Source organism: Anas acuta, chromosome 5 (genome assembly GCF_963932015.1).
Source record: "Anas acuta chromosome 5, bAnaAcu1.1, whole genome shotgun sequence".
Lineage (NCBI taxonomy): Eukaryota > Metazoa > Chordata > Aves > Anseriformes > Anatidae > Anas > Anas acuta.
This window is the reverse complement of record NC_088983.1, coordinates 37,442,282-37,456,986: the sequence shown is the minus strand read 5'-3', so window position 1 is coordinate 37,456,986 and position 14,705 is coordinate 37,442,282. Positions and strand designations below refer to the sequence as shown.

Genomic DNA, 14,705 nt, shown 5'->3' with positions numbered 1-14,705 from the left:
GAAGGAAAGAAGCATATGCTGTCACTGTCCTTGAACTTCTCTGCAAAGCTGGCGCTGCTTCCCCTGCATTTAGCTCGCTTCTTGTTGGTTTGCCTGTCTGCCTAATGCATCGGGTTGCAGGAGGATCCCTTATAAAATGGAAACCTTTCCTGTGAGGCATTCCTTTCCATCCTGTAAAAAGTCTTCACTGTAACTTTGCTCCAGGCTTACTAACCACTTTGCACCAGAGTCATAAATTTGAATAACTTCATGGAAGAGGATTTGCCTGAAAGTGGGTCACACACAGCCCTCTTCAGACGGGGGCTGACACAGCGTGGTACAGTAGGCTTTCTCCTGTACAATAAACTAAACTAAACTACAGCAATTAGCTTGCTTGTTCTGCCACAAGCCTCACACCTCTAGCACTCCTGCTCGCTTTGGTGCAGGTTTCAGGCCTGCAAGGAATGCAGCATTAGGATTGCTGTGCAGCCGTGCCTTCCCTGTGTCACCAGGCTCCAGACCTTTAACCGCTTACGTGCCCAGTTCAGGACCCCAACAGCAAGATGTTGCTCTGTGTTAGCTTCTGTAGAGAGACAGACTTCTGCAGCTGTTAAGCCAACAATAGCTGCTTTTGGAGCGTCTGGGCTTTTTGTCTGAAGGCAAAGGTCCTCTGGCAGTTCTGTGCCCACCAGAGCTGACCTTGAGCTGCCTCCGTTGAATTTTGTGGTTCCTACCCATTTCTAGCAGGTGGGAAAGGACAGTGCCAGCTACAGGAGGAACGTTTGGCTTCTTCTGTTTGATAAAGAGAGGATTGTGAGGCTTTAAAGTTGCTTCTCTTTCTTTTTTTTTTCTCCCTTAGCCTGTTTGTACAGTAACAATATTTTACTTCTGTGGTGCAGGCATTTTGCGGAACTTAATGAACTTAATTAAGTAACTTGGTTTCAGTCATTTTAAGGGAATGGAATACAGACCTCCCAGCACCCTGCTTTTAACACTTGAACCCGTTCTTCCCTCCATGTGGCAAATTAAATCAGAAATGTAGATGAAGATAAATTATTCTTGCCGGCACATCCACCTTCCCAATGCAGCTTGGCTGGGCTAATTAACACAACAGCATCCCTGATGCTAAAACTTCCAGTTAGGTGCTCCTGTGGTGTGTAATTCCAGCAGAAGTCTGATGCCTATCAAGACACCAATACCTTTGTTCTGGGGAAAAAGCAGCCATCAAGCAGCCATCCTTACTGGATGGCACAGTTGTAGACTGTTTTCAGACTGGAATGGGTTTTGTTCAGAAGTGGATATTGTGCATGCTGCAGGGAGTTACCGTGATGTGGGAAGCAATTCAGTCAGGTACCAAGTCCAGGCTCCTGGCAAACTATTGGCTTGAACCAGGTGCTTCACTATTTTCTTTTGTAGACCGTAAGCATTTAAAGACCTAATTCAAAGCCAGCTGATGTCTATTCAACCTTGAATTACTCAGGGAAAGGTGGAGGGGAGGTTTGAGGTCTTCAGATGGGTCTTTTAGGGCACTGCAGTGATTCCAGGCCCTTCTCTCCAGCCTGTTTCTCTCCTCTGCCTAATGCAGCCTCATACAATATCCATGTCATTGTTTGCAAGCTACCAGTAGTGATATAAATAATGATTTTTACTGCATGATAGTAATTTTTGGTCTTGCCCTTTCTACATATTTTACCAAATTATAAGCTTGAGCGAATGAAGAAACTGTGTTTCTGTTCCGAGTAGTTGGAGGGTTGGAAGTAACAAAACCTACAACCTTACAGATGTAAAAGCAATTAAGGGTCTTAGTCTGAATCTTCCAGAAACTCTGCTGGGGCATGAGATGACTTTGTCATCTCAGTACAGTTATTGCTTCCAAAACCTCATACTTACAATTTAAGTTTCAACATATACTGTTGCATTGCTGATTGTTTTGACAGAAACTTAAGACTGCTCTGAAATTTGTATTGCAGAGTCAGTGCAATGCCTTTTGTGTTTTTTTAAGTCTATTTTTGCCCTTTAAAACATCAGCTACCTCGTAGCAAGGTGAAATATTTCTTTAAGAGCTGTGACTGGCTCTACCAGGGTGTAGAAGTTAGAGCTGTCATACTATATAATCTGCTTTTTTACACTCTAATAATCTTTTCCACTGTTTTCTTTCAAGGTCTTGTCTGGTCTAACTTTAATTAACCAGGATTTCATGACCATCCTGAGGAAGCAACTTTGTTTTTTTCCTGATAGATGTTGTAATTTTTTGTTGCCTTAATTTTGTGGCAGTTTCATTTGTTGTGTGATAGATGACAGGATGTTTCCTTCCTTTAAATCCAACTTTTTCTCATTCAACTTCAGGCCAACACTCATAGCTTTTAAACATTACACAGTGACTGTCTCAAACAGTTCAGTTTTCAACTTGCAGATTATCATTATATCCACATAACAATTGTTTTATTTTTTTCCTAAATGTCTTTAATTTGCCTGTTTTGCTCACTTCTTGAAGTGTCATTTGAAATATAAGCAAATGAACCATCTACCTGTTCATCTTGCACAGAATTTGTGGTAAACAGAGGTGAGGGGTTTGGGCCCCTACCTGCCTGCATCTGTCTGTGTATGTGTGAGTGGGCTCCCTGGCTTCAGTGCTAGAGAACTCGGGTGAAGTGACAATTCAGCAAGCTGGGTCATGCTGCATTACTTAAACGCTTCTTTATGTTATCATTGCTGATCACAGCAAAGTGCATTTTCCTTCAGGGTTATATAAAGTTCATATGATTTCCAAGACACCAGAATGGTATTTTATGGTTAAGGGGCTCCTTGCTTTGTGGGGGTTGCCTGCTTGCACAAAGCAGTATATTAATGTTTAGATAGAGTATTGTTGCACCGCATTCTGCTCTTTTAAATTCACTTTTCATTGTTTAGTTATATATACACTGTCATTCTGCTGGCCTGCTTCCCCGTGCCCACAGAAAGCTAGTTTGCTTGGGGATATATCTAAAAAGGCAAACAGAAGTGTGTTCCAAGTATGGTACACCTCCAGATATTTAGGAAAATATACTGATCTCTACAGGAAGGTACTGGCTACTGTGTGACATATCCTTAATTCTTGGCGTTTCATGTAGGTACCAGAGGGTAAGATGGAGCACTCACACTGCAATTGTATAGATAAATCGGAATGGTAGGAATTTCATGCAATACTATAGGTACAACTTGTGATTACTTAGCTTAGGGAAAGACCTGAGATGACTGATCAGAGTTTCCATGTCTGTGGTGCGGTCCTGATGCAGTTTCTTTCACAATCAGTTTCAGGGGCATCTGGAAGCGGGAAGAAGGAGTCTGGTTGTGTGACAGCAGCCCTTGGCAACACATGGAGTCACAGCGTCAACACCAGGCTCATACTGCAATACCACGACTTGCCAACAAGACAGGTGAGAACCTGATGACAAAGAGAACTTAAGTTAAGCCACACAAGCAGTGCCCGGTCACTTGGGCTAACTGTACTTCAGCCCATGGGGATGCTATGATCTGTGTGTTGAGAAGGGACCAGTTGCTTATCTGGGGTGGAGGGCAGTCAGTGTCCTTTGCTTTTTGGGGTTGGCCAGTCCTCCAGTGCCTCCCTGTGTTAGCATGGGCTTATCTGAGTCACAGGACCTAGTGTGTGTTGGCACAGGCGTGCAAATTCCTTGAGCTTTTAGGGCATCGCTTTTAGGGTGGAGATGAAGGTAATCCCCAAAGTGCTCTTTCCTGTACAAGGGTTTTGGGGCAGGACTGGGAGGTTAGTCCTTTGGTACCATAATTGTTTTGCTGTCATCTTTTCCACTCTTTTGTGCCAAATTTCTGCTGTGACTGTTAGGATAGGGAGTGCTCTATCTCCTGCAGCTACTGTCTGCAAGCGGAGGCTTGCTGCCTTCACCAGCAAGCTTAACTTTGAGCAGTAAATATAGCAGCAATTTTCCAGAAGTGTGTCTGCGAAAAAAAAGAATGGTTACCCTTTTCACTGAGAGATTTCATGCTTTTGAATGAAACATAGTAGCATTTTTGCCTGCAATCTTCACCTCTTAATTAAAAAAAAAAAAAAAAAACTGTGAAAAGCACGGAGGCAAGACATTTGGGGTTTGATTGAGGGAATGACTTTTTTTTTGTTTTTAAAAACATCATAACCCATGATTTCATCTGTCCTTTGGGATATCTGCGGTTATAGTTGCTTTTGGCTTTGTCTATTCTGTTTTTGCATTGATGTAACTCTTTCCAAAGGCTGTGACCCTCAGTCTTAATGTTATTGATTTTCTGCCCGTTAAAAGTAGAGTACTGTCAGAAAAAGTGCTATGCAAAATTTGTACCATCTTATTCCTATAGCATTATTACCACATGTGCTCTAATTAGAGCTCCTGGTTGTGCTGCCACAACACAAGGTTACTCACTTTTAGGTTGCAGTCTTTCTCTCTTCTGGAGAGAAAGTCATTGTTTTATTCTGCCCTTTATGAGTAAAATTATAAAGATGGCACTTCTGTTCCTGCGAGGGGGGTACACTGAAGCAGAAGTGGTCCTCTGGATTCTCAGGTAGCAGGTTAAGTGTGTCAAATACAGTTAGAATAGGGATTCTCAGGTAGCAGGTTAAGTGTGTCAAATACAGTTAGAATATGGATCTTCTGGACTTCCATCTAAAGATTGTTCACAGTTGAATATAAACATGCTCGTACTGCTGCTCTTATTCTGGACTGTAATGAGTTTTCTCTTACTACATATGTGTGAAAAATATAAAGCTCTTCACAAATTCTGTGGATCTCTTTGGAGATACATGAGAGGTGGAATTGGCAAAGGCAAAAAGGAAAGAGTGGGCAAGAGACTGGGCAGTGTGCTTCTTCATGCTACACAAAGTCAACTAAAAAGGTTTAAGAACTTTCCTCTGACAGTGGAAAGAGGCAGCAGTGCCTCTGAAGAACATTCGAATATTATGTGTAGCTTTTCTTGATTTTGTTTGAGAAGTGTTAGATCACAAGTGTATGAAGTGTTATTTTCAAGCCTGTATAATTCTGTATGTTATGATGCACTTAACAAAAGCGCAGTTTTAGTCACTGTTCTGAACTCAGTTTTATCAGCTGCATCCCCTCACTTGCACGTAACACCATAGGCTAACTCTGTTGCAGTTAAGTAGAAGGACTAAATCTACAGTTAGGAAAAACAGCTTTAGTAAATCCTATATATGTTATTAAAGGCAAAGTAATTTGAAACAGAAGTGTGACATAAATAGTTATGTATCTGTGAAGTCCATGAATGAAATAGGATATATGAATTATGTCTTGCAAATACTTTCTTGCTGCTGATGTCTGTCTCCTTTTTTTAGATAAATTGTCTTTTCTTCAAGTCATACAAATCTTTCAGCAAGACATAGAGTTTCAAGTAGAAGAGGGCATCTAGAGTTACCCCACCTGCAGCAGGATTGTATTGATAAAATTACTAAAATTTTGCACACACGTTCCTTTATAACTGTTTTATACCCACTTTCAGAAATGAATTGTGAATAAAGGTTTCTCAGTTCCTGAGATGCCATTTCAGTCATCATAAGGTGGGTCTGTCAGGAGGTATTGGGTATCAGCGCTTTGAAAATCAGCACTTTTTAAGGAAGCTTAAGTTGGAGGTCCAAAATTTCCAAGTCAGTAATCATTTTTACAAATTCTCATATTACTTTATATATATGTGTGTATATATATATATATATATATATATATATATATATATATATATATATATATATATATATAAGAGCTCAAGATTATCTCTGTAGTCCAAATTATCTTTCCTTGGTTTTAAGTGAAATTTAGGCTCAGGAAATTAATGAAAGAATGAAGTTGGTCAAGAGATGTGGGTGAAAACTAGGGCAGAAACAAGTTTTCCCTACTTTTCACACCTTGTGACCCTACAGAATCAGCACTGTTAAGGGCAAAACCTGTGTTTTATTCTGACTTGCACAGTGGACACATTTTATTTTCTTTAAAATGTAAGAGAATTCTTTGTCTCTTCAGTCACCTTATGGCTTGAGGAAGATCTTCCTGGCTCTACCTTCTCTCCCTCTTGCCCTGGAGGCGCTGGGGCTCTAGTGACAGTGATCTTCCCTTACATCTGACTTGTACAGTAATAGAGCCAGCGTGTTTGTTACCACTGGGAAATCTTACCTGTCAAGAGAGAAATCAACACTTGAGGTGTGCTGGGCCATGAGGCCCAAGGGTGGAATTCTTCAAAATGTGAAGATAAAATCATTACGGAGGATTCAAGCAAGCAGCTTGCAGGAAACACAGGATCTCCTGGGCAGCACAGCCCCCTGTTTTGCTAGTTGTTTGTTTTCACTCGTGAAGTTCTGAGCTCTGGGAAAGCTTGGGGTTGGTGCAGTAGTCTGCAGACCTAAAACTTTGGGGAATGCCAGGGCAGCAGGTGGCAGAAAGAGTATGCAACAAATCTAGGGAAATCAAGCACAGAGTTTCTATGCAGGAGTTCTTGAAATTTGAGTAAGAGATTCCTTCATTTTGTTTGTCCTGCAGACATTTTTTCAGCCAACTCTCCCTTTTTCCACCCCACCCTCCACATGTCTGTTGAACATTAATAAGATGACAGCCAATTCAGCAAAGTAATGAAATTTCTGGAACATCCTGCCTGCCTTCCAAACAATTAGCTTTGCTTTATTGCTTGGATAGGAACAGGTTTCTTAAGCTGATGAACTTTCCTCTTTTGTCCCTTTCTAGAAGGCAGTGTTCTGGTTTTGGTTTCCTCCAGGACAGAAGCAACGCCACAGAGGGGGAGGGCAGGAGCAGGTTTCCAGGCTGCACTGGGATTAGTTGTCCCATCAAAACCCACCGGTGTGGACTGCAGCAGGAGCCTTCCCACTGCTGAGGTGGGGCTGAAGCTGCAGGAAGTCCAAAGCAGCACGGTGGCTTAAGAGCTTGGGAGAAAGTGGGAGAAGTTAATCATTTCACACAAACGTGTTCATGAAGGGAGCTTGCTATTATCTGTTGGGTATATGGATACTGATACTTGGTTCTCCCCAAGGGGTCTTGCAAGTCATTAACCTTGACATTTGTTTTCCTGAATTCCATACATAAACATGCAGGCCCTTTGAGTTTGGGCCAAAACCAACGGGGCTGCGCTAGGAACTATCAGGCTCCTCAGTTACCCCTATGCTTATAATTATCCTTCTTTCCTGAATTGGAGTCAGCAGGCTCCAAGATTACTGTTTTCATGTGTGCTCAGCTGTCTTTGGGGGACAGCATGGTAGGGTTTTAATAAGTTGACATGCTATATTTAACATTTTATTTTTGTCTGTTGGAGACAGGGTGCTGGATTAAGTGAAACACTGGCCAGATCTGGTATGGCAACTTCTATGGGCCTGGTTTATTTTATAGTTTCCAAGGGATTTGTGAGACTCACAGTATAGCATTAATGGCTATAATGTGTTTTGAAATTCTCAGATGGAAAGTGCTATAGAAGCACAGGGTGTTATTTTATAACAAATCAGTGTGGCATTTTAAAGAAAGAGCATTTAGGATTGAGATACAGGCTAGAGCTTTCGAGCCATGCCAGGTAGTTGTACAGCTCTTTCCCTTCTTCAGGTAAAGTGGTTCAAATGGATAAGTGTATTTATGGTGACTCAGTCTTAAAACAAAACAGAAAGCCATCTCTCATTCAGACTAATAATGCCAGACATAACTTTTGTTGTGTCCTTGGTTACAGAACAGCTGTTTTGTCTTGGTCTGCTCAGTATCATATGAATAAGCCCTGAATAAGCATTCCAAAATTGTGATGGTGAAGTAACCATGGTATTGCGTGGGGAAGGGCTGGGAGAGAGAGAAGGGGAGCAGGGACCAAGTTTCATGTGTATGCAACTTACTAAGGCTTCAGAATGTACGTGAGACTAGATTTACCTCTCCCTGTAAAACACTGAGGATAGTTGTTACATAGACTCTGTAGCTGTCTGGTTTTAAAGATAATATCAAGTGAGGTTTTCATCCATAAAAAGGGAAGCAAATAAACTGCGGAAAAAAAAGCAATTGCAAACAGAGCAAGTAGGCTGAGAGAAAAACATGCAGTAAGTGCTAACTGAGGTTGATTTTATAAGTTTTGCCATAATAATCTAGAGGAGAACAAGTACAGTAATGAAATTTGGAAATAGCATCAATGTTTTGTGTATCAAAGCTTAATGAAAGATTGTAGCCTCATACTATAAAGGTTTCTGCTTACTTTGGTGAGATGGTAATGTTTACTGGGAAGAAAGAAGAAGCAATGGGATATAAGTTGATGAAACATACTGAAATCACTGGAAGTGATGGAAGTAATAATGATTAATACAAATAAAATACCAAGAGTATTGGTGTGTTTTCTTGTACTAACTTTGTAACATTTACATATGCATACTAAAGCAAATGGAGATGGGGAAGAAGCAATGAAAAAAAAAATTCAGTAGTTTTAAAATACTTCTGGAGTCAGATGAGGAAGCTGGAGGTGGCCACTGGTATTGAGAAATGCAGACAGAAAGCTTTTCACCTACTTAGTGGGAACAGAGAAGCAGCTAGTTCAGTCTTCAACATGGTGAGGGGAGAAGGAGCCCACAGAGAACTGGGCACTGAAATCAGTGTTTGGCCAAAGAAGGTGACGGAGGATGTGTGCAGGTTGCCTATAGCTGTGTGTGAGGCAAGAAGTACGGTTCTTTACATTCTGTCTTCTGCTGAACTAGGATTTGGGGAGACTCAGGAAAGGAGATTTCAGTACCCTAGGCAAGAACAGAAGAGAGCTCTGCCTGTGCGTTTTTAGCAGAAGTACTAGGACAAATGAAGTGCCATTTAGCAGCTTCAATCTGTGCTGAGAAAACCTGACTGTGTATGCTACATGAATCATGTGCACAGTGCAGTAAAGCAAATTCTGTACGTAGTGCAGTACTTCTTATTCAAGTGTTTAGACATGAGAAAATCTGCAGATGACAGTGGATACTGAGCTTCAGTAAGCAGTGATAGAAAAGGGATGTGGCTATTGGGTTGTGTCAAAATGGAAGTGATAGAAAGTGTTTATCTGTTCTAAGCCATCTCATTATATAATATCTCTGTCATATGGAAAATAAGCTCTGTGAAAGCACAGAGACACAGACTTTTTAAGACAAAAGGAAGAATGATGCCATGGAGTCATGCAAAGGGTAGGAAATTTTGCAGGAAAATAGATCTTTTTCAGGCAAGATTATTTTTTTTGTGGTTCTGCCTTATGGAGAATGTTGCTTTTGAAGACATAGCTGTGGAATGACTGCAGGAGCACTGGTTTGAGTTCTGCAAACCCTTCCATTAAAAAAAATAAAAATCTCTAAGACTTCTGCCTCACTCCTACCATCTTTTGAATGTTTTGAGTCAAGATGCAATGAAAGGTTGTTATGGGCTCAAATTTTAACACAAGCTTACAAACCACATCCTTTAAATTCATAATTAAGTACCTTTTTTTTCTGATAAAAAGTCTCTAAACTGATAACTCTCACAACAGAAATCTTTTGCTTATCCATAGATGATATACAAGCATAAACAGTGATATGACCTTGAGTTGGATAGGATAAAAACAGGATAAAACTGGACACAATGCATGATTGTAGCATAAACAGATGATTATCGACGCAGTATGTTAGTGACTTAATCCAGCAAAAGTGCCAAATGAAAGGATGCCATAAAAATAGAGAAGGTTCATGAACAAGTATCTAGAGCTCAGACATCACTAGATCACTTACTTTCCTGACTTCTATGTTTGTTCATCTCTGTTGTTTGCAGTGAGCTTCCTTCTTAATGGACTTGTGGGAGATTGTTATACAATATAAACATCACTGCAGTCCTGTCTGCATTAAATGGGGAGGGATTTATGGCCCTCTCCTGTTAACAGGACACTTTTATATGGAGAAGAACTTTTCCATCAGTCTTGAACAAGAACTCATTTACTCAGGTGCTTATATAACACTAATCAACTTGTTATCAAAGAACCCAAATAGAAATGAGAGGACATTAGATAAAATTGTAAAGAACAGAAGGAAACCTTTAAATGGTTTATATTTTTCTCTGTTCTTTTTAAATTAGCTTTGCAATTTTTCTTAATGAAGGTTATTCTAATGCTAGATCGACAAAACATAGCAGCAGCTGTGCAAACTTTAACCATGTCGATCTGTAGTTCAAAGCATCTTTAACAAAGAAGCAGGAGTATCTCCGAGGTAGAGTCAAACTCATTCAGTAAGTTATACCAACTCTTCCTCCTGAGGCTGGTGGCAGGGGTGGGTGCTTGTCAGGGACTGAACTGCATCATCCCAGTTGTTTCTGACTGAGAGGCCAGTCAGCTCGCAGAGACCTCTCTTTGCTTGCTGCCAGCCTGCACTGGTTACGAGTTTACCATATCATAAGACATTATATTTTCAAATTACTATGCAAGCATTTGCTGACTGATCTCCACAATGCCCCTGCCAGGTTCTCATAACTGAGGGAACAGACTCAGAGATAAGGAACTTGCCAGAGTAAGTTGTTTGCAGCTGGGAACAGAGCTGGAATCTCTTCACTGCCATTTATGTGCCACTGAGCAGGATATTGCTCAACCTTTGCTGCCTGTGTTTCAGACACTTAAAAAGTTTTTGTATCACCTTGTAGTGCACAGTTCCTTGGCTGTGAAGTTACTGCTCCTGCTTCTCTCCCATTTTCTATTTTATTTAACTCATCCACTGCAGTAGTTTTAACTGTGGCCTTCATGTCACCGACTTCTCTCTCCTTAGCGTGCCATAAATGTCTCTTCATCAATGTTCACCTTTAATAAAAGATTAACATAGCCAAGACTGTGCCTTGAGCTTTATTGCAAAACTCTCTCCACTCCCTTGTTCCCAGTTTCTGTTGATACCATGGCTGATTTTTCAGTCTTTGAGGCCTTGGCTCTAGAAATCGCTTTGCATTCCTTCCTCTCTCCTGTTTGTATACTTCAAAACTTCTCCAAGTTGCAAGTTCATAACAAAGCGAATATTTAGCATGTAAATTTGTAGATAAGGGTCTGGACAAACATTTCAGTTATCTTCCATCCTGAATAACACAGCATCTTCATTTATACTATTATCAACCCCATATTCATTTTCCTCTTCCAAACCTACCACAAAAAACAGAATTGTTACCGTGGTGTGACCAATAGTCACAGTGACACTATTTGTTTAATTTATACATACTTTCTCACTTCCATAACTGGAAAAATGGCCTTTTGCCTTGTTTTGATTGGTAATTGTGCACCTCCATATTAATCAGCACAATTCTCAGAGATGAGGGCTATATCTCCTGTTTGTTATGGGAAACCACTGAAAGACCAGAATTGGAGGGGTAAAATTAGCAAAATCTATTCTGAATCTAAACAGAGAACTTAAGCCTGTGAGGCTGTTAGTCCAATGCCTTTTACAAACACTGTATTTACAGTTCACTAAAACAGCATCAAAATAAGAGAAAGAACCAGATATGACACTCAGGCTCTGGTCCGAATTGTCTGAAAAATGCTTTGTTTGTAAGCTTAAGCCTGTTTGCAGAGAGGGAATGGACACAAATTCCCATCCTGTTTATATAGAACCACTTTTCTGATTTTGATTGGACTTCAGTGTGAGCTTTCCCCTCAAAGCAGAGTGGAATTAACCTAGGGCAGATTCTCTCATCAATATCTGAAATGTCATTGCTCCTAACATCAGAGTGGCAATGACCAAAGTTGTTTATCCTTGGAATGCCTTGGCAAATCCTCCTGCCTCCTGTCTTTTACCAGATCCCCTTTTCTCTTTTCTTGTAATTGAAAACAACCAAACTAAAATGCCTAACTGAAATTTAAGTGTTTATTATTTAGAAAAGTTTTGTTAAGTTTGTCTTGAAATATAGCATACTGAAAGTTGGGAGGAATTTCTAATTGAGAAAAAGATCAGGATAGCATTGTGAAGGAATTGGGCAAGCTTAATTTGTGAAAGTGTAGTGGAATGTAAGACGTTACATAAATAATATGTAAAGTAATACTGGGCATTATAAATTTGTTTCTGCTTTACATAAGGAGCATACCAGCTGGAAGTGAAGCTGATACTGGAGTGGTTCAGTTTATCACAGGGTAACTAAGCCAAAAGTGCAATGCAATTGTGAAAAGGGCCAGTGTTATCCTAAAATAGATCAGGCAGGGTAATTCCAAAGGAAACAGGGAAGTATTTGTACCATTGTACCAAAGACACTGGAAATGCCTCTGGAATACTGGGTATGGCTTAGACGTTTGTGTTCAAGGTGCTAAGAAGGAATAATAGAATTACAGTGGGAATGGCGTTGCTATTCTGAGAGGAAACCAAGTGCCTGAACAGATGAGCTCTGATACACACTTCTGTCCCCAGACATCCAGTCCATCCCTGTGCTGTGAACTCTTGTCCCAGCAGCAGTCAGTTAAAGGCAGCTTTGCCACTTTCCTGTGCCCAAAACATGTTAGCATCAGTCCCTTTGGTCTGTAACATAAGCTGACAGGCTGGACTTGAGGCCTCTATAACTGATTTTATTGAGCCGTTTGGTCAGATTGCTGGGGCTGGTGGAGTCTCAAGCTACTGCACGAAGACTCGTTCCAGCTTACCCAGCCTGGGTAATGTTATATTTTTCCAGTGGAAGGAAGAGGTACAACAAACCCATGAAAGGGTAGGGAGCAGACACGATCCCTCTAATCCAAAACATTGCAACTCGTATGATGCTGTAGGCATATTAAGGGAAAATCATCTAAGGACTTTGTATATCTAGGATATTATACTTTGTTTTGAGAATCTAAAGTCATTGAACTCTTCTAGATTGACAACACAGGAAAGTGATAACCAGTGAGTAGCTTTTTAGCTGCCAGGCCAGCTAGCTCTTCTTTATCATTTCTACTCATCATGCTACATCAAGAAAATAATAAAATATATTTTTTTCACAATATTACATTTCCCTTGACTGATTGCCATGACTGTTAGAAAAATGTGATGGGATTTTAGGGCATCTGCTCGATCAGGAATGGAAAGGATGTGTTCAGGCTATGATAAGTGTGTTAAGATGAAGCCCATGTTGTGGAAACATTGGGAGATACTTGACTAAAAGCTAAAAGGCATTAAAAGTACCCACCTGATCTGTCCTGACTTCAGCTCTCACCTATAGTGACTTGAACTTTTCAGATACCGATAGGGAGAAATTAACCTTGAGTCTGTGTCAGAGGTGTTTGTGCTCACCTTGAGTGACCAGTCTTGGCTTTTTGCATCATTCCACTAAATTTGGCTGTGCAGTTGTCATTGTAGATTCCGGTTCCGGGTATTTAAGTGCTCCACAACACTGAACTGGAAGCTACGGAGTTCAGTTTGCAGAGACACCTGAGTTGGCCTTGTACAGAGCCTACTGTGATCCAGGAGGTTTGGCTTAGAGTCTGAGCCAATAATATCAGGTCTGAGCCAGGTTTCACTTAGCGAAGTGATGTCTCTGGTCTAGCTTGTGTGTTTGTTCCTTCTTACTGTCACTTCACTCTTCATTTGTCTATCTAATAATATGATAAAAAACTGTTGTCATCTCAAGCTACAGACAAAAAGTCATCTAATTCCCTCTTAGCTTCTCTTCATGATTCCTGGTGGATGTGGTACATGTCATAACAAGAGAAAAGTACTCTTTTCTCCTTTTTTCATGCGTTTTGTCTTTTCACTGGTATTCCTAGAATGGCCATCTTAGTCTTCCTTTGAAATAACTTAGCAGGCTTAAATGAGACATGTAATTTAGCATGAAAGAATTCAAGAAGTTTTATATATATATATTTTTTGGTACTAAATAAAGGAAAAAATATGTATTTCCTGTAAGAAATACAATAAATAGTTATCCTTTGGATAGTGTTGCAAGAAAGAAAAGGTTGAGAGGGGTTTTTTCATCTTTTTTTTTTTTTCCTACAGTTGTGCATTTTCTTTGCTATGACTACATGTTTATCCTTTGAGTATGACAAATTGTTTTCAAAACTTCACAAGTGGTTAGGAACCCTACTGCACAGAGGCCGATCTGAATTTCTCAAGCATAATCACTGTGTGAGAGAGTATCTAAGATCTGTAAAATGCTACTCAGTGTTTTTGTGGAAAGAATGACCATTATATTTGATCTTTGCTTCTGTTTCTCCTCCAACTTAAGGTTTATTCATGTACTGATTGTTATCTAGGGCACGTTGTCTTCTAGGGTTTTAAAGCAGTGTTTTGGGTCCAACTGTCAGCTATACTATGCACTGGAATAAGCATCTCTGCTTCTACCTTTGGTAACAAAATAGCAACGTTGGCCAGGAAAAAATTATTTCTTGGTGGATATCCACTATCCTCTAGAAATGCTAGTGAAGTCTCCCTAAACATTTCATGTTTATTAGGGAAAAGTTTTTCCAGGATGCTGTTATTCACCTCTCGTACATTCAGTAATACAGGTTATTTTTATAAGGCCATGAATCTTTCTTTTAACATACTGCTTTCCACTGGGTAGAATCTCACCCAGGAATGTTCTTGCTAGATGAAATCTGAGTCGTGTGGAGAGACTGAAATTAAGTTTTAAACTAAATCTGTCAAATTTTCTCAATGCCCATGGAGTGTGATAGGACTCCGAATGTACATGCATTGCTTCTGTATACATTAGTTCACAGATCTATTAACATTTTTTCTTGTCCTTATTACACAATGCCCAGTGGAATCTAAAATCTATTCTGCTGAGACTTTATGTAAG

General features: G+C 40.1%; 1 protein-coding gene across 8 annotated transcripts in view; it reads left to right on the top strand.

Moving 5' to 3' along the window:
• The window catches only part of RAD51B (RAD51 paralog B), a 465,395-nt gene that overhangs the window by 271,729 nt on the left and 178,961 nt on the right, over positions 1-14,705 (top strand). For all 8 annotated transcript variants that reach the window (XM_068684193.1, XM_068684192.1, XM_068684195.1 and 5 more), the window contains one exon: positions 3,271-3,395. In XM_068684193.1, the coding sequence (XP_068540294.1) occupies positions 3,271-3,395 (125 nt within the window). The remainder of the gene's footprint in view (positions 1-3,270; positions 3,396-14,705) is intronic.